Source organism: Onychomys torridus, chromosome 9, assembly GCF_903995425.1.
Source record: "Onychomys torridus chromosome 9, mOncTor1.1, whole genome shotgun sequence".
NCBI lineage: Eukaryota > Metazoa > Chordata > Mammalia > Rodentia > Cricetidae > Onychomys > Onychomys torridus.
In genome coordinates, this window is record NC_050451.1 from 5,882,970 (window position 1) to 5,903,690 (window position 20,721).

At 43.0% G+C, this 20,721-nt stretch overlaps 1 protein-coding gene across 1 annotated transcript in view; it reads left to right on the top strand.

Annotated features, from left to right (window-relative positions):
- Ercc6 (ERCC excision repair 6, chromatin remodeling factor) overlaps nucleotides 1-20,721 on the top strand; it is a 75,892-nt gene that overhangs the window by 24,625 nt on the left and 30,546 nt on the right. Inside the window, exons 6-8 of the mRNA XM_036199750.1 lie at nucleotides 7,677-7,805; nucleotides 13,546-13,704; nucleotides 19,485-19,620. Of these exons, the coding sequence (XP_036055643.1) occupies nucleotides 7,677-7,805; nucleotides 13,546-13,704; nucleotides 19,485-19,620 (424 nt within the window). The remainder of the gene's footprint in view (nucleotides 1-7,676; nucleotides 7,806-13,545; nucleotides 13,705-19,484; nucleotides 19,621-20,721) is intronic.

Genomic DNA, 20,721 nt, shown 5'->3' on the forward strand with positions numbered 1-20,721 from the left:
AACTCTTTATATAAAATGTATGTGTAATCTCAAAATTTGTCCAGGAGGCTGGGGAGATGGGTACAAGTTCTTGTCATACAGTCCTGATGACCTGAGTTTAGTTCCCTGAAGTCCAAAGCTGCATGGAATGCTGCATGTCTGTGATCTAGTGCTCCTGCAGTGAAATGGGAGGTAGAGACAGAATTTGCTGGGAGCTCACAGGCTGGCTAGCCTAGGGTACCCTTCTTGCACGGTGGTGGGAACCACAAGCAAGTCCTCAACGAGGTAGACCGAGAAACCAACTCCTCAAAGTTGTCTGTACTCCCCCAAGAGAAACCAAACGAAAGCAAAAGAACCCCACCACTGCCAACAGGAAACTTGTCCAAGGCTGGCCAGCTGCCACATCTGACTTGGAAGTCATAGCTCATGAAGTCAGCTTGTCAGGCTCACAGCTGGTAGCTGTGAGATTGGGTTTCACCTGTAAAACAGGGATCCAAGTAGCACCCTGCCCCCCACGGGAAAGACTGCAGCGGACAAGACTACAAGTGGCAGCTTGTAGTTGTTGCCTGCTGAACTCTTGTGCCACAAGACAACACTGAGGGCAAGACTGTCAAACTAGGAAGAACTTGAAGAGATGTTCTGAGAGAACAATGACGACATTACAGACACTGCGCATTTGAGGTGACCGTTCCAAACATAGCATTTGAGGTGACCGTTCCAAACACTGCACATTTGAGGTGACTGTTCTCAAACACTACACATTTGAGGTGACCGTTCCAAACATTGCGCATTTGAGGTGCCCGTTCCAAACACTGCACATTTGAGGTGACTGTTCTCAAACACTACACATTTGAGGTGACCGTTCCAAACACTGCGCATTTGAGGTGACCGTTCTCAAACACTGCACATTTGAGGTGACCGTTCCAAACACTGCACATTTGAGGTGACCGTTCCAAACACTGCACATTTGAGGTGACCGTTCCAAACACTGCACATTTGAGGTTGAGACAGGCTCAGGTAGACCAGAATGGCCCTAAACTATGTATTTGAGGCTACTTTGAACTCCTGATTATCCCCGTTCTACCTCCTAAGTGCTGGGACTAGGGGTCTGTACTGTGATCCCAGCTGCAATAGATGTTTTGATATTTATTTGTTGTTCATGTTTAAACTACAGTTAACTAAAGTTTCTTGATTTTACTGTTTTTTTTTTGTTTTTTTTTTTTTTTTAATTAAAAGCAAGCTGGAGGGATGGCTAAGCAGAAGAGCAGAGCTGCTGCTCCAGAGGACTGGATTCAGTTCCCAGCAGAACACCCTTCTGTAAGTGGTGCACAGACAGATAATGTAGGCAAAATACCAGATACATAAAATAAAATAAAGGTAAATAAGTAAAGGCTTAAAAAATTAAAAACTTAAAAAAGATTTGTTTTGTTTGGCCGAATAAATGTATGTGTACCACATATGTGCCTGGTGCCCATGGAGTTCAGAAGAAGGCTCCATCCCCTGGAGCTGGAGTTACAGATGATTGTGATCCACCGTGTGGGTGCTGGGAACTGAACCCAGATCTCCTGCAAGAGCAAGAAGTGCTCTGAACTGCTGAGACATCTCTCTAGCCCTTGAGTTTATATCTTTTATAAAGATTACAGAGTAGAATTATCAGATGCCACCTACTATGTATGTTCTTCGATGTTTTGTACACATCCTATCTCATTTAGTCTTTGTAACAGACCACTGTTTGGCTCATTGGTCAAGGATATAAATGCAGCAGTGGGGAATGATATTTTCTGGAATGCAAGCCTCCCCTTCCCAGTTAAAGGCTTCTGAAACAGCTTGCTGTCTGTGTCTGGTTTTCTCTCCTCAGAGCTCATCTCAGTGGGTTGTACTCTAGTGGCCACCACTGGAGTCTGACAGGGTTACAGGAAGTAGGACCACCCCAAGAGAATACAATACCCGCATTGTTCGCTTTGCTGCAGCAGCACCTGTTACAAGAACAGCATAAAGGAAAACATGAGGATGTGTTCATCAAAAGCATCATTCCCTTCCTAGTCATATAAATATAGGTTAGAGCTAGCAACTCAATTCCTATCCCAAGAATTCTTTTCAAAGTAGAGGAATATTTTACCTATCCTTTTCAGGTGATCCTGGACAAACTTGGAACCAAAATTGAGTTCCCTGATTCTTCCTACTGTCTGGGGTACAGAAATCAGTTTTATTACCAAGTGGACCCACTGGGGATTCTGAAAATGTAGCTCAGTTTTGAAAATAAGAAATTTTGAAGCTGGGCGGCAGTGGTGCATGCCTTTAATCCCAGCATTTGGGATGCAGAGCCAGGCGAATCTCTGTGAGTTTGAGGCCAGCCTGGTCTACAGAGTGAGATCCAGGACAGGCTCCAGAACTACACAGAGAAACCCTGTCTCGGAAAACAACAACAACAACAACAACAAAATTTGTTTTATGTATTTTGTTTTTAATTGTTAAAAGTAATGAGCTTCCCTTTACCTCTTTTTAAATTATTATTATTATTCTAAGATTCTAAGTTAAGAATTTCTCTGACGGGGTTGGGGACTTAGCTCAGTGGTAGAGCACTTGCTGGCAAGCGCAAGGCTCCAGGTTCGATCCTCAGCTCCACAAAAAAAAGAAAGGAAAAAAAAAGAATTTCTCTGACATTGTATGTAGCTAGCTGCCCTCTTCCATGTGTCAGTCTTTGTCCCAGACTGTAATCATGCTTATCTAGTAGGCAAAGTAAGTAAGATACAGAGTAAGGTGGGTAGGATTAAGAAAGTCTCTAAATGAGGTAGAACAGGAAGTTTCTAGAAACATTTCTGGATGACCCACTTAGATGATTTTCAAACCAGGCTTCTCTGCCTCTGTCTTCCTTATCCTGAGCCCAGTTCTGAGCATTAGTCAGTGCTCAGCATTTATTGAGTGTGCGCTGTGAGCTCTAGGCCAGTCTCTGCCCTCTGGCTTCCACCTGAACTGGGGGACAGAGGAGGGTTTCTCTCTGTGCTGGAATTCTCTCTGTGGGCACTGTGGGTGAGACTCCTGGGGAGCCTAGGATTCTGGTAGACAGGACATGTAATCTAACTACTTGGTCAGGAAAAGCTTCCCCTAAGGGAAGGGAGCATGGTATCTGAAGGCTCTGCCAAGCGTGAAGATGTGCGTGTTGGAGGCCAGAGGCTGGGCATGGGATGTGCAGTTGGAGAGACCGAGGCCACAGATGAGCCATGGCAGAGTGTAGCCAGCTGTGGTTTTCCACTTCCATTTGACTGTCCTTGGAATGCTAGAAATTCTAAAACAAACAGTAAATGGTGGCCTTTAGCTTGCAGGGGCCTTCTTAGGGTTCCATTGACAAAGCACCCGGTAGCTTCTTTGAGCCTTGGTGTAGTTCAGCCAGTTATTCTGGGTCTCGGTTGCTTCTCACAGACATTATTGCAGCATCAGCTCCGGGCCCCAGAGCCTGGGCCAGGGCTCATTCCTGCAGGCATGTAGGGAAGCCAAGGGGTATTTTCTGTGCCTGCATCTGATGAGAGTTTAAGTTTATGTTTGTCACTGGCTTCCCCTCTAAGTGGCTGCCAGTGGAGTCAGCAGTGGGCTGAACATGGCAGTTGTATGAGGAGTTAGAAACTCTGCCAGGGAACACCAGGCACTTTCGCTTTATGTGGCTGCAGCTGTGACTATTACATGTGTGGATTTTTTTAAATGAGAGGATGGAGAACATGAAAAGTTATTCTTTTCTGAAAAACGTAGATGTTGGACTATTTATTGCCAATTTTTAGTACTACTGCATGTGCCTTTTGTTACTATCCGATAAAAGTCAGCCATAATTCAGACAGTATATAAATTGATGGTCAAATTTTTATTTCTGTTTTGGGTGCTGGAGATTGAATTGAGAGCCTTGGCATTCTAAGAATGTGCTCTGCGACTGAGCTACATCCCTAGTCCATAGCAAAAAAAATTAGTTTAGGTATCTAGCAGGTGTCTTCTGAAGGGTAGGTGTCCTTCCTCGGTCACATCATTGATAATAATTAGCTGTACACCCATTTGATCAGCTGTCATAGTTTTTGCTGATGTACATTCCTTCTCATAGTTCTGTGAAACTGTTGAGGTCCATTGTATTACTACATATTATTGCATTGCATTACTGCATATAGATTGTGGAAGTGCATGTTGCTTCTGCTTCTTCTCGAACTAGTGGTAGTTCCTGTCACAGAGTGAGTGTGGTAATTTCAACAAGCATACATGATCATATGCAATTCTGTTTTAGTTAAGCACATAGGTTCTCACTCTTGTGTGGACTGCTTTGCATGTGGCACCCTCAGTCAGTCCTTCACACAGCCCAGTGAAGCAGACGTCACTTCTTTCTAAGGCTCTTTGGGGACACTTAGTTGCAAGGTTAAGTTTCTTGTTGAGGGTTAAGGGTGCCTGTCATGGTTGGATCTGGAATGTTCTCCAGAAGTTCATGCATTAAGAAGCTTGATGCCTATTAGCAATGCTCAGAGGTGGGGTTTTGGGGTAGCTCTAGTCTCACCCATACATTCATCTATTGATGGTCATAATTTGATGGGTTATTGAGAGGAACCTAGGAGGTGAGATCTAGTTGAAGGGAGTAAGCTATGCCTTGTTCCTCCTTCCTCCCTGTCTTTTCTCTGCTTCCTGGCTGCCTTCACTATGAGATAAGTAACTTTGCTTCACCTCATGCTCCTGGCCGCCATGCCTTTCCCAGAAACACTGGAGCCACATGACCATGATGTGAACTCTCTGAAGCCATGCATTGAGACAAAGGGCACCCTTCAGACGGTTCTTGGGCTGGTGGCATGGCTTAGACATTACAAATGCAGCAGCAGCCTGACCACCTGTGTGTGACCCTACATCAAAGCGGGAGGAGAGAGCCACGGGTGAAGGTTGTCTCTGACTCCTGCTTGCACCACAGCACATGTGTATCTACACTTACATGTACACATGCAGAATATCAGAAAGGCTCTTGGCAGCACCTCACTTGGAAAGCTGCGCTGCTTCCTCCTTTTTTTTTTTTTTTTTGAAGAACTGGTGTAGAACTCAGCCCCCCCCCCCCCCATGTCAGACAAGCACGCTATCACTGCGTAGCATCTCTGTTTCTGTTTCTGACTCTAGGTGACTTCAGCTCTCCTACCTTTCCTGGGTGTGTCCTGTCCTTTTGGGTACTCCTCGGGTGGTGATCCCCAAGCCGCACAAGGAAGTACTGCTGTCTACAGCCAGAGCCACACGTGCATGAGGTTGTATTCTCTGTCTTTAGATTCTTCTCAGGCTATTTGTCTTCACAGTGGCTCAGGTGTTTGTCGACCATAGAGATTTATCCCCACCACCTTTACTCATTCTTTGGCCAAACTGAATGAATGTTAAGGGCTTTCATCTTTCTTTATGAAGCGGAAAGCTCTGGGATGTAATCATTTCTGTGGTGGCTTATGTGGTTTCCTAGGTGCCGAGTTCGGTGGCAACATGATGCCTGTATATTTTAGGACAGAGAGAGGAAGACAGGAGGAGAAGATGCAGTCTTGTCAGTGCGGGGTGATGTGGTGGGAAATTTAACAGCCACAGACAGGCAGTGGTGGAGTGGAAGGAAAGAGCTGTCTGTCACCTTGGAGTGAAGCGTGCTGTGTAATACGGAAAAGCTGCTGTTCATCTTGTCGTGCCAAACTGCTAAAGCCAGTACTTCTGGGATTTCTGTTTCCCTCCTTGCCAAGTTATTGAAGAAAAACGCCAGGTGAAGTCTCCTTAAGTGTGATGATAGCTTTTGTGATCCTTGGAGTGTCACCTTTTGCACAGAATTTGCTGAGTAGAGGCATCTTTATAGATATTTGATGCTTTGTTCTGATGCTCAGGGTTTGGTTCGAAGGATTATCTCATTACCTGTACCTATGCATCAGGAGAGTGACTGCATCTCTCCAGCATGTTCTCTGGACATTCCTGCTCATGAGGCTCTCTGACATGATTGATACGTGGGGCAGGTAACATTTTTACTGGAGGATTGTCCTGTCCGGAGTCTGCCATCATGGCTTGACTTATCTGTAGTCTCCTCCTCTGAGACTTGAACCCCAGTCACCTTCATGATGGGCAGGAATAGTCACTGTACTCCTGAGGAGGACACGTGGTAGCATGGCTAAAGCGTTGGACCTGCAGGAGGCCAGCAGGAGGTCTGGATAATGACCAGCTATGTCTCTAGGTGTTGTCAGATTGCCCTGGGTGGGGGTGAGGGGCACAGTTGTTCCTGTTGAGAGCCACTGCAGTACAGCATGGCACTAACCTAAGTTGTAAATAACACAGACACTGGGAGAACAGCAGACTCTGGCCACCTGGAGAACTCCCTGGGCAGCTGCATGGAAGGGGTTTTTAGGGAAGGAAAGTAATAGAGGGGAAGAAGAGCAGGTCTTTGGAAGTGTGTATGTAGAGAAGTACCATAGTTGTGCATAGGTGTGTGACAGCTGTTCTCCTAGGCTTGGCTGGGTAGTGCCTCTTCTGTTTGCTGCTCTTCACTAGGAACTGCTGACAGGATTTCCTAAGTTCTCACAGCAGAGAACAGTCCCACATCACCATCTAGCGCTTTCTTACCGAGCACAAGTATTAATTACTTTGAAGAGCTAAAGTTTTGAAGGATGGAAGGATGTGCTTTACCATCTGCTAGCAGCTTCCTGGGTGGGTTGCCCATCAGTCTTAGCCTCTCACATTCTCTTTGCCTTCCTTCCCTCAGACAGTCTCCTCTCCTCTTGCATAGGCACTGGAAGTTAAGATGCAGTTCCAGGCGTTTATCAGTCCATGCTTTATTCCATTTCTACCGCTTTGTGACGTTTAGAGTGTCAGCTGTATGCGTGCCAAGAAAGTCACACTTTTTTTTTTTTTTTTAAATAATGGAATCCAAGGATATTTACGGTTATTTACTTTGGTAATTGTTTTTTGTTGTTTTTTTTGTTTTTTGTTTTTGTTTTTTGCTCACAACATCAGAGTTCATTATAATTGTGGGAATGTACAATTAGCCTAGTTAATGGCCACAACCTCTGTAAGCTATGTTATATCACAGGACCTTCATAGCTTGCACAGACATGGCATCATGCTTCTGAAATACAAATGGTCATCTTTTTTAAAATTTAAGTTTATCTGATTAACACATTCTGAGTGGTATGATTTGTCAGTACAATGGCACCTTTGATCCCCTTCAGTTGAGTAATTAGAGAAAATACCAGATATAGCAATCTTGAACAAAAGTTTATTTTCTTTTCAAAAAAGTATGCTTTTATCCTGTGACTATTGTTTTTATGAAAAATACTAGTTCTAAATCAAATATGCTCTTATTAAACTGTATTACCATTTGGAAATGCTCAGTTATGTTGAAAATTTCCTGAGTGTGCTAGGACGAAGGCCATGGATCTTAGAAGCTAGTAGAGAAGTCTCCCCGTAGGGTATGCTGAAAAGGAGTAAGTGGTTTCGATAATGAAATGAGGAATACAGGAATCTTTTTAGAGGAGCTGTAATAATTGTGAGAAGAACTGACTTGAGGGGCAGGAGGGAGAGTCGGTTTTCCTGACGGTTAGTGTTGGGTAATGATGGCCGCGGAGGCCTGAGAGGCCACCCTGATTTGCCCGTTCCTTCCCAGTGCCTAATCTAGAGCTGTCTATTTTAATCTGCCTTGCCGTCAAGATAATGGAAACGTGACTTCTTTTTCACTGTAGGAGATGGAATAAACTGAGGCTGCAGGACAAAGAGAAACGCCTGAAGCTTGAAGAGGATTCTGAGGAGAGTGACGCCGAATTTGACGAGGGTTTCAGAGTGCCAGGTTTTCTGTTCAAAAAGCTCTTTAAGTACGTGCCATTTGCTCCATCCTCTGTCTGTCACCGAGCCGTTGTGTACAAATTAACATTTAGAAATTACACAGTAGTTACCTGTGGGCCCTTAAGGTACTTGCAGCAATTTATTGCAAATCCAGACACTGTCAAATGAAATTTTAGCCACATGCTGTTCATTAAAATTAGATGATAATAAATTGACTAAGGTGCGCATTGGGTATGTTTGTAAACTGATGAATCTGTGTGGACTTGTCTCAGCAGACTAAAAGCAACACATTTAAAAGCCTCTGCACCAAATTATGTTTTTGCTCTTAGTAATTTTAAGGCATCAAACCTCTCATTTTAAAAATTAGATTAATTTATTTAAGAAGACTTTTATGTTAAAATCACAAGAGGAGTTCTATATATTAAACTCAAACCTTGGGGAGGATTTTCGCTTTTTGTTTTCACTTCTATGTGGAAATAAAAATTATTGATTGTTTTCTGAGGATCTTATATCATACCTATGGGTATAATATTTTTGAGCTGACCAAATGTGCATCTAAATATTTTATGTGGATGTCTTTCTGCATAATGTCAAAAAATAAGACATAGACGGCACCTCGGGTTTAAGTTGCTGTTGGAAGCTGACTTAAGTTCTGTGTGTAAATGGCCAGGTGCCGTGATGACTGGATGCTGCATGATAGACATATGCTTGGTCTGTGTGGCCGGGCAGCACTCCTGTGACAGATGTGCATGCCGAGGGGCATTTCCATCCACTTAACCAGATGCTTAGGCGGCTTCCTCAGAGGTGCTGAACCACCAGACAGCTTCTTTCCTCCCCTCCCCTCATCAGCTCATGGAGCAGGATGCAAACTTCTTTCTGTGAGATGACAAAGGTTAATGTCCTTTATAGATTCAGCTGCCACCATGACCTTAACTTAGGGAAGTTATCTACTTAAAGACAGCATGCTCTCCCCGTTTCCTCTCAAAGAGCTTTTTTCTGTGTGTGTAGCGTGTGTATGTGTGTGTACACGACAAGCAGTGTACTAATGAGTGACAGCACCAGGCAAGATCACGACCTACAGATAGTATTTATTTCATTGTTGTGAATCCAGGGTTTTGCTCATGGTGGGCAAGAAGTGCTCTACCACTCACCCCCCATATTATAGTTTTATGTTATAGTTTTAATTTCTTTTTGCATTGGAAGACATTTGGGTGGGGCAGTTAAGAGTAGTTATTTTATCCGATTAAACATAGTAAAACAGGTCCTAACTGAGCTGACGTGGCTGGGTGGCCTGACTAGATTAGAGGAGGAACCGAGGAACCACATAGAAGGTAAAGCCTCCATCTCTGATCATTTCTGCAGAGAAGTCAGTTCATTGCCCAGAAAGGCAAGTAGTTTGTTTATTGCTACTCCCCAATGAAAATTAACTGGAGAAAGAGAAATAAAGACGACATTTATTGGCAACTCTTTTTATTTTCTCTGAAGTGATTGTTTATTAAGGAACAAGTAAAATCGTGTCCATGTTGCACTAGCAAAAAGTAATACCCAAATTATAGGATAAGCTGAAGTAACAAGGACAGGCCTAGGCCTCTTCTGTGTGTTTAGTGAGTGATCTAGTCCTCGGGAGTCAGGCTGGATGCTCAGTTTTGTATAAGTCAGATCTTGTAGCAAAGATGTCTCACAGATACCAGAACCAAACTTTGCTTTATTGAGTGGATGTAAGAGTCACTGAGTTGATATAAATCCATGCTTGTTAGTGTTTTAAGTTTGTCTTAATTATACCTTTCTGGAAAGTATTCTGTTTTAAATCTATAAAAATAATTTAAATACTTTACAAATGTTATTAGATTCCATATCTTCTATTGTAAGAAAAAGAAGAACTAAGAGAACCCCTGTTTTTAAAAAGTTTATTTTATGTGTATGGATATTTTGCCTACATACATGGGTGTGTGTCATGTGCATTAGTGCCCACAGAGGCCAGAGGAGGGCGCCAGGTACATTGGAACTGGAATTACAGCTGGTTGTGAGCTGCTGGGTAGGTGCTGGAAACCAAACCGAGGTCCTCCGCAAGAGCAGCAAGTGCTCCTAACTGCTGAGCCAGCTTTCCAGCCCCTGATCGCTACCATTTTTAATGGTGAAATTTTACCCAAGCCAGTATACTTTTAAGTTGTGAATATATTTTTGTTCTATTTACTACACTCAGTGGAACTGAATTAATGGGGTATAGTTGCACCCCAGGGAGTCAGGAGGCACCGTTTTCCATTTAAGTGCTATTTTCTGCAAGATAATGTTTAACTTCTAAATTTCAGTTTTGAAAGTTTGCCCAGAAAATGTATTCATCTGTATAATTTAACAGCCTCATGACAAACTTCAATTTGTTTTGACCTTACCTTCCACCAAACTAGTAAATGCAGTCTTGGGTTAGTGTGACAATGCCAAGATCCACCATTATCTGTGGTTATTTTCTGATGCTTTGTCCCACAGGGATAAGAGTTTAGTAATTTCCTTGCTGTTGTAGAGCAACTTAAAAGACTACTTCACTTTCTAAAGAGTACATTTTATATGCTTCTCAAAGATTTCAAAACTGGATTCTGTGTCCTGTTTTCACTCACCTGTGGAGTTGTTTTGAGGTGATCACTCTTCAGAGTGTAAAGCAGTAAAACCCAGGGCATTTACTAGTTCTGGGGGAGCCAGAGCCCAGGCCTGTCCTTCCTCACACATCACACACCCCTGTTGACCAGGGTGCTGGGTGCTCGGTGCTCCTCCATTACCTGTTTCCAGCTGAAGTCTGAGGGCCTGTTTATGGTTGGGTGGGAGAGCCAGCTACCTTACCCAGCCCTTGTACAATGTTTGCTGTTGAGATACAGTCCCTGGGCGGCCTCATAAGTATTTTTCCTTGTGTGATTGTTGTAGGACTTCTCACCTTTTTGTAAGTGTATCATTCTGTACCTTGTGAAAACCCTTGGAGTTTTAGGGTAGGAGATGTCAAAACACGGAGCACACTGATGCTGATTCTCCAGGGTCACGTGGACTCCAGTGTCCAGTTCACTTCCAGATTCTTTCTGAAAGACACCGAACTGATAAGTATTCCTTTCATAAATCCCAAATTGCTGATTCCCAAATTCTTTCCATTTTAATTAAATGTTGGCCCTGTGTTGGATGGATTGATTTCAGGGTGGTCACAAGGAGGTCCAAGGCCTTCTGGGAGCTGCTCCCATGGCTTCTCTGCTTTTGTAAGAGAAGGCTGATAGCTAGAATCCAGTCTATTTTGCTTTACTTTCATTATTTTTAATTTTTATTCTTTGGAGACAGGGATATAGCTCACGGTGGCTTGAAAACCTCTTGCCTATTGGGATTATAGGTGTGTAGAGTCAGTTCAGAGACCAGATTTTCTTCCAAGTCAGGGCTGCCTCAGCCTTGGCACTTGACATTTGGGCCAAATTGTTTTCTGTAGTGACTGACTACACCATTGGAGAATGAATAGCATCTCTGGCTTGGGCCTGTCAGATCCTAATTCTTCTTTCCACTTGAAAAAAAAGGTCTGTAGACATTGCCAAATGCCCAAGGGAGTGGGTTATCCCTGGATTATCTGCAAAGGGGGATCCTTTGGAGTCGCACACTGTGGGTTTCCGTTTGCTTGTGTTCTTGTTTGTGTATCACCCCCTCCCCTGTCCCCTCCTCCTCCTCCCTCCCCTGTCCCCTTATCACCTTCCCCCTCCCCTGTCCCCTCTCCTCCCCTCCCCTGTCCCTTCTCCTCCCTTCCCCTCCCCTGTCCCCCCTCCCCTGTACCCTGTCACCTCCCCCTTCCCCTGTCCCCTCTCCTCCCCTCCCCTGCCCCCTCCACTGTCTCCTCTCCTCCCCTCCCCTGTCCCTTCTCCTCCCTTCCCCTCCCCTGTCCCTTCTCCTCCCTTCCCCTCCCCTGTCCCCTCTCCTCTGTCCCCTGCCCCCTCCAGTCTCCCCCCTCCCCTATCTCCTACCCCTCTCCACTGTCTCCTCTCCTCTCCTCCCCTCCCCTGTCCCCTCCCCCTCCCCTCATCTGTTTTCTCCCCTCCCCTGTCTCCTCTCCTCCCTTCCCTACTCTCCTCTCATGTCCTCCTTTCCTGAGCCTTTGCTTCCTGCCTATAAAATATACCACAAACCCTCTCCGTCTAGGTTAATGGTGAGGCCTGTCTACCTGGGCCAGAGTCTCCTTGCAAATAGGGTTCTTGAGTAGGAGCCATTATTCTCTAGGGCATGCCATGCATTTACAGAGCTTATCTTTCTCTTCAAATTAATCAGTCTTATTTTCATACCACATTGGCTTTTGATATTTAATCCTTTTATCCAAAGTGTTTGTTTAATGTATTTATTATAATTAGCCAAATTAATAAGCAGGAAACATCCCAAAGTTTTCCTTATACTGTGAGCAATGACGTTACTACCTGGAGTCACACTATTAAAACTGACTTACAGAATCCTGAGAGTAAGTTAACTCGAGCACATCTAGTGAAGGACATCGACAACAGACCAGGAGCTGAGGTCCACTGTGAGATGACTCATCTGTCTGTCCTCACCTATCTCCACCCCCCACTTCCTCCTTTCCTTCTTTCAAGACACACCTAGAACTCCTGGAATTCTCCTGCCTCAGCCTCCCATGTGCTGAGGTTATGAATAGATACTACCATACATGGCTCAGAAGATTTTAAGTAGGCAGAGCAGATACCAAGTAGTGAATTCTGGGGTGGTCAATCAGGAATAATAACCCTCCTGTCTCTTGGGGTAGCCCTGTGGTGTTTCCTTTGGGAGGATTTTCCTTTAAGTCATTTACTTTGGCATATAATCTTCATTCCAGTCCATGGTATCAGGTCATTATTCACTCCTGAAAATACTTTTTACTTCACAAACAAATAAACAAAAAACCTCAGAGGTTGATAGAGAGATTGGTGAAAAAGGAAAATACCAGCTGCATATTTTTCTTTTTTTGAGAGAGAGATAGGTGAGGGAAATATTGTTTCTTTTTTCTTTTCTTTTCTTTTTTTCTTTCTTTCTTTTTTTTTTTTTGCATTCCTTATTTAAAAACTGAATAGCTTCGATCTTGACATCTTTGATAAAATCCTTGAATCAGTTTGTGCTTTAAAACATTAAAAGACCCCTTACACTGTTTGGCTTTTATAAACAGTAATGTTTTACATCTGTGAGTCGTGCAACAGAATCATCTATTACACATTAATTTTAAGAACAGCCCTATTACTCATACTTGTTTATGGCCTTAAAATTTAATTTAATTTTCCCTATAAAAAGATAATATGTCTACAAAGTGACTTTACAACTGTGTAAGCTATAAATTGTGGTGTTCTATGCCCTGCTTTTTTGATGCTACTTAAATGAAATAGCATTTCTGTTTTGTAGAAATACTTACAGAACTTTATATACTTAGAATATTTGAGATTCTTATTTTATAGAGAGTAAATTAAAGCTAGTAAGTTTATGCTTATTTATCAAGCTATATTTAATGTTGTAAAAGAAATAAAATAGTCCTTAATTATCCCATCTATCAGTTTAATTAGAAATGTGTTAACATTCTATAACAAAAAATTACGATTTTTTTATGCCTAAGTGATCAAAAATGTATGACCTTATAAATATAATAATCATATAAAACACGCATCCGGCATGTTTCTCTGACTGGTACTAGAACCTAACCAAATGACTAATTCATGAGTACTTTCTGTTACACTCTGTGTCAGCCACCATTTGCCATTTTCTCTTTTCTTGTGTTTGTTGTTGTAGGTATCAGCAGACAGGTGTTAGGTGGCTGTGGGAATTGCACTGCCAGCAGGCAGGAGGAATTCTGGGAGACGAAATGGGATTGGGCAAGACCATCCAGATAATTGCCTTCTTGGCAGGTCTGAGCTACAGCAAGATCAGGACTCGCGGTTCAAATTACAGGCAAGTGCTCCTCTGCAGACTGTCAGTCTGTGGCGCTCAATTAATATTTCATCAGATGTATTGCTGTGGAGGAAGGTCTTGTGAATTATTGATGACATTTCAATTACAATATTCCTTTAATTCTTTTAGTGGGGGACATCAAAGGAAAAATTTTACGAGACAATGGAGCTGTAGGGCAGGAGAAATTAAACATGTAACACTTGTAATGAATTCCAGGCGTTGATGCTTCATTTTGCAGATGGGCCCCACTAGATATTTTGGGTCAATACGATGTCTAAGGTTAGCTCTTACAAATGGATTGTTTACAAACTCAATTATGTTAATATCAATAGTTTACACAATATGGAATTTTAAATTAGACATAATACCTTTAGTCCCATTTATTAAATTTTACATTAAAATATTTGTTCTGGCAGAAGACCAGGTGAGCATTACAGTCAGTATGAGTCTGCTCATGGGCAAAGTTGGAGCTTTGAAGAAGCCGTTCTTTATGGTTTCCTTTAGAGTCTGTGTGCATGATAGCTTTTAGAGACATGCTCACTCTTTTAGAGTGAAGTTTCTTAATCCTCCCCCAAGGTCAACACCTACGTGACTTCCTGAAAGCATAGGAAGTAATTCTAGTCTTTTGCTGCTTATTTTGTGATACACTGTTAAAAGCATTAGTATTTTAAGAGGATAAATGTTTGGAGGCGGCAATGAAATGTTTGTTCTTGCAATAAAGAGCTATGAGCATGGCCTTGTTTAAATTTAAATTAGCTTCATGGAAATTTATATTGGTAAAAATGTTGCTAGATAAATTACGTAGGCTGTTTCGTCTTGGACACACGTGAACCAAGAACTCCCTACCTGTATCAGTAGGTTTATCTAGTGCATAGCAGTGATGGAGTTACCAAGTGGTTCTGTGTCCTGTGACTTGAGGCAAACAGTGTTGATGTGTTCAAAGTCAACTGCAGAACATTACTGCCCACATTCTAAGGAACTGGCACAAAATGTGCAGTAGAGAACATGTGTGGACTGCAGGCTCCTGACTGAAGGCTGCTGCTGAGTCTCACAAGCATCCTGCTTTGCCTGCAGTCCTTACTCTGTCTTCAAAGTCGTTTACTCTTTTGCTCAGTCAGTAGGTCAGTACTTCTTGTGAGGACTGTTTCAAGTTTTCAGAGTTTTTAAGAAAAGATTTCTTTTTAGTGGTGTGTGTGTGTGTGTGTGTGTGTGTGTGTGTGTGTGTGTGTGTGTGCGCGCGCGCGCACGCACGCGCATATGACTGCAGGTACCTAGAAGTCCAGAAGAGGATGTTGCCTTCACTGGAGCTAGAGTCATAGGTTGTGAGCCATGTGAGTGGGTGCTGGGAATGGAATTCAGGTCCTTGTAAAAGCAGTGTGTGCTTTTAACCACTGAGCCATGTCTCACCCCTAGATAATTTTGAAAGCCCCCTGAAGGAGGAGGAAATATGTTCAAGAAAGTTTTAGAAACCAAGCATTGTGTTGTTGTTATGGGGAAGCTGTATTGAAGCAGGAGAATTTCTGTAGCTGTCAGAATACTTCTGATGTAGCATAGATTTTGTTCTTAGGGGAAGCTGTATTGAAGCAGGAGAATTTCTGTAATATCAGAATACTTTTTCTGATGTAGGATAGATTTTGCCTGGAAACACGAAAATATTCTAGCCTAAGAAAAAAGTCAGCTGAAAATGGGCACCTGAGGTTTTCCTATCTGTGACTGTCATTTAGCATTTAAAAATGACTTTTTCTGTCCCCAGTGGGCATGGTCTCCACAGCTCTTAGGTTTCTGGTAACTAGAATGCCCTGACTGTCCCAGATGTTTCTAGGGCTTTCTCTCCTGAAATGATTTCTGCAGTGTTCTTGCTTCCCCTTCTTTCTCCTCCTCCTGGTCTGTTATCATGAACCTCGTGTGGAGTCTTACATCCCGGCATAGGAGACCTCTGCTCATCCCTGCAGTGCACTTTTGATCTAAAAATTAAAACACGTTCTCTTGAGTGGTGGCAGTCCTGTGAGGAGTGAAGTCAGGGCTTGTAATGAGCATGAGCTGCAATCAATTAGCTATCAATGCTCATATTCTCTTTCCGTAATGAAATAGTGTGGCATATTGGACTGGCGCCCGCATCATCTTTATTAAAATAGTATTGGTGGAACTGGCTGCTGAGAATGTGGCAATGTATCGGCCAAACTACAGCGCTGACCGAGGAGGGTTGTGCTGAGGGCTCCGTGAGGAATGATGTAACATGACTTTCTGCACTAGGCGAACTTACGTCTTAAAGAACAATCGCCCTTAGAGCAACAGGACCATCTGTGTAAGCGGGTATTGCATTGTTAGCTGTGTACTATTTTAAAATAATTCTTGCAAGCTAGAGATGTTGGAGTCCTCGTTGGAGGTGGTGACCTAGTTTTAAGGTCTGTGGACGTTGTGAAACTGCAAGTCTCTGTGATATCAAGAAACCTGTGGTAAAAGCAGTGTGTTGTGTCAATTTATGTTTTGATGGAGGTTGAAGAACTGCTTTTAGAAGAGGAAGAGAAGAAGCATATTACATGGATGAGTAAGTGAAAACTGGCAGCTATGTTCCCAGTGCCCAGTGGATACACTGACTTTTTATTTGGCCATTCTTATAGGGATAGGCCCTCTGACTTTATAATGGGGAAGATGTAAATGTACCTCTCACATTTCAGTTAATACTTGACTTGGTTGTCATTTAATTAATTTGTTTTGTTTTGTTTTGTTTTTCGAGACAGGGTTTCTGGGTGTAGCTTTGTGCCTTTCCTGGAACTCACTTGGTAGCCCAGGCTGGCCTCAAACTCACAGAGATCCGCCTGGCTCTGCCTCCCGAGTGCTTGGGATTAAAGGTGTGCGCCACTACCACCTGGCTTATTTAATTAATTTCTAATGAAGAGTTAATGTTCTAAAAAAGCTAACAAACTTTGGAAGGTATATGTTACAATTTGTAATTCCCAGTAAGCTCTAGGCTATAACTAGTAGGCTTCCCACACATAAGTTGAGTATTTGACCATGGAGCTATTGACTTGTCCTAAATTCATTAAGTAATCAATGATAATCAAAGATGAAAGGAGCTGTAGTATGTTTGGTAATTGATGCTAATCACTCTAGTACATTTAGCCATTTTGTATCATCTCACTGGTATTGAGGCTAGGAAAGTGGTGCACTTGCCTGCTAATGGGTTTGATTGCCCCTTCTCTGGTCCAGGAATAGTCTGCCTCGGCTGTGGGATTTCAACCCAGCTTGAAAACCTCCCTGTTATCTAACAGAGGGAAATAATAGAAATTAAAGGACACAGTAATGCCAGGGAGCAGTTCAACTGGGATTAAATAGTCATCTTAAGTGAGCAAGTATGTCATGGACATAGCAGTTTATAGAAGGTCTATTATAAAGGAGAGAAAAAGGCATACAGCCTGAAAAGGCATATATGTATATACATTCAGACTCATTTGAAAGGGAGCTTGTTTAGACTACTTAAGACAGCTGTTGATTGGCTGTTTCCTAATCCATGCTGAGAGCATATTGATGAAAACTCCTTTTTATTCTCACTGGAGGATATAACGAAGCTGGCACATTTAATCGTTTTAAGAAGGAATGCGGGCTGGAGAGATGGCTTAGAGGTTAAGAGCACTGGCTGTTCTTGCAGAGGTCCTGAGTTCAATTCCCAGCAACCACATGGTGGCTCACAACCATCTGTAATGAGATCTGACGCCCTCTTCTGGTGTGCAGGCAGAACACTGTGTACATATAATAAATCTTAAAAAAAAAAAAAAAAAAGGAGGAGGAGGAGGAGGAGGAGGAGGAGGGGGAGGAATGCTGCCATGGAAGGGGCCAGGGGCCAGGGCAGAGTTCTGCTCTCCCAAGGGTGAGGAGAGACACCCACCTGGGCCCTGCCTTTGGTGACAGCATGGCTTGGTGGGAAGGGTTGAGTTTGTTATGACCCCTGGATTCTCTGATCCAACCTTGAGGGCCAGGGTTCACTGAGCACATACAACAGGAGGTGAAGGGTTCACAAGTGGACAGAAGCATTCCATCGTGGTGGAGTATAGGGGTAAGGCTTATAGTTGGTCAGTTCTTACTTTCCCACCAGATCAGTTTTCTTTCAGTTATATAGATGATTTTTGAAATTTCACATTCTGTGTGGTTCACAATGAAATTTTAAGCATTTTAAGTTTAGGAATCATTTCCTAAGCTATAAGAAGAAAACAAAAATTATGCATGTCATTCCAACTTAAAAATAATGCCTTCCACATTTCCTTCCAGTCTTTAAATACATGTTGTCTTGTTCGTCTTTCCCATGCTGTGGGCTAGGCCCTGAGGTCACCCCACAGAGACTGTCCAGACTTATAAAGAGCTGAAGAGGAACACCGTACGTCATACAGGGTTACCATGGTGTGTCAAGGAGACCTCCTCTACCTGTCTGGAGAGGAAGGGCAGCTCTAACAAGGATAAGGCGGTGAGAGAAGGGAGAAGACAGAAGGGTCTAGAAGACAGAGTGTGTGCTACATAGGGCCTGAGGACAGTGCAAGCTGGCAGGGTTCAGGGTCAGGTGCTAACGGTGCCAGTAGTAAGACAGGTGAGGCAGGAGCCAGATCTACATGGCCTCATGGCCAGGCCAAGGTGTAGATGCTGTTCCAAGAGCAGTGTGCAGCCATTGGAGGCCTTGAGGGAGGACCTGGGACACCCAGTTTTTATTTCCAGAAAGTAACAGAAGATGCCAGAACATAGATGAGATGATAGTTGCTGCAACTGGAACAGTGACACTGTCCAGGGAAGGTGATGGTGACTTGTAGACTTAGGAGGTAAAAGGGATGTGCATTTATACAGGTGTCTTATGGTGGGAAGCAAGAAGATTGATCAGAGAACAAAATGGACTTCTGGTTTGGTACCCTGAAGAATGGAATACAGTTCTGTCCTTTGAATTGGAAAGCCACAAGGGAGGGGTGGCATGTGGGGATGTCACTATTGATTTTTGACTTGTGTTCATCGTAAGCACTAAATAGCATCCATACACACACAGGATAGAGCAAGAAAAAATGGCTCCCTTAACCTGGAGTGCGGGTTCTTCCTGAGTCAGGAGTTTCAGGGCATGTTGGGCTGTGGATGGATGGGATCCCCACTTCATTGCAACCAGTGCTTAGGACCCCATAAAATAAATCCCTCTGGGAGCCAGAGTTCCGTCTGCTTCCAGTGAGGCTGAAGGAAGCAAGGCAGGAGAGAGGAATACCATGTGGACCAGTGCCTCCTCCTGCCTCCCACTGCCCAGGTGTTAGGAAACTGCAGTGATCTGTAAGGCTTTGTTATTTAAGTTTATTGTAAGCATTTTCCCAGGCTACTAAATAATTATCAAAAACTGGAAATTTTAAATGGTTTTAGTTTTAATGTTTATCTGGTATTCTGTCTCATTCAATAACTCTTTTAGTATTAACATTTACTAACTGACACCGTTGTAAACGTTTCACAGATGTTAGCTGCCTTAACATCTAACGGAGGGAGAAAGTGTTTTGCTGTGTATTCTTTGTTTTTCCCTTTACTATAAATGTTGAGTTCCAAGTATGTCATTTACTGCTGTTAATTCCTGCATCCACTAAGTAATGAACAGATTCATACAGACTCTAGTGACCGTGAACCTCAGCAGCTTTTCTCCTTAAAGAAAGCATCAGTACATTTTTATAGGTTATTTTCTTTTTTGAACCATTCAGGGTTTTTGGTTTTGGCTGTTGGTCACTTTCTCTACTGTTTCTCATGGTTATGTTTTCTTGGACTTTTGGGTGCAGGTTCGAGGGACTGGGCCCCACTATAATTGTTTGCCCAACGACAGTGATGCATCAGTGGGTGAAAGAATTCCACACATGGTGGCCTCCATTCCGAGTGGCAGTTCTGCATGAAACAGGCTCCTATGCCCACAAAAAGGTAATGTTACAATGCTTGGCTATCTGGCTTTTTTTTTTTTTTTTTGACCATGCATTTCTCAAATGCATCCACATATGTTTGTTTGATCTTGGTTTATTTAATTATTGACTTGACGCTCCATATCATCAAATAGATATGAACAAAGGCTTTCTTGTCTATTAGTCTAAATAGTGATGTGATTTCTTTTGATGTCCAACAAAACATAGCTGGGCACAGACAGGGACCACAAGGCTGATTGTGTGCACAGGATCACAAATAAGGTGGTCTACATGGCAGCTGGCTGGAGGGATTTTTGTCAAACAATCTGAGAAAAGTAACACACAGATTGAGCATCCCTAATCAGAAATTGGAAATGCTCCAAAATCTGAAACTCTGAGCAGTGACACTACGACTGGAAGAGTCCATGCCTGACTCACGTGACACCATGAAAAATCTTTGTGTTTAAAAACTGCCAGCGGGTCACATGTAGAAAATCTGTATGAGATGTAATGAATTTTGTGTTTAGGCTGGGCTCTGTCTCCAAGGTCCCTTAGCACATATATGCAGACACTCCAAAATCTGACATACCCCTGGTCCCAATGCATCCTGAGTAAGAAATATTTACCCTTGATTGATAAAATGCATCTGTAATTATGTTTCTGATGCAGGAAAGAAAGCCTGATACTTTGAGACTTTCCTAGATACAGATAGTTTAATATTCTTACATGGTCCTCCTGGATCACAGTGTACTGGACATCGAAGGGATTTCTTTTACCATTTATTAAAAACAAAATTCGTGGACAAATATCAAAGATAAAAACCTGAGGCAAATTACAAGTGACTGTGAAAACACCTGCCACCGCGCACCTCCCGGCTCCAGGAGCAAGCGACACCTTCTTACCCCATCTATTCTCCTCTGTGCTCAGCTCCTGAGCGAGCTCCCCTGCACTACAACCATGCGTGCAGGCCATGGGCCACGGAGGTTTCTCCTCACTGAGAGACACTCTGCAACCACAGAACTCCTGGGCCTCTGTAATTTTGCTCTGTGTTCTTCTTTTTCCATGCACTCAGGATTTTGGCGAAGCAGAGTGTTTGATAGAAGTAGATCAGAAATATCTATGA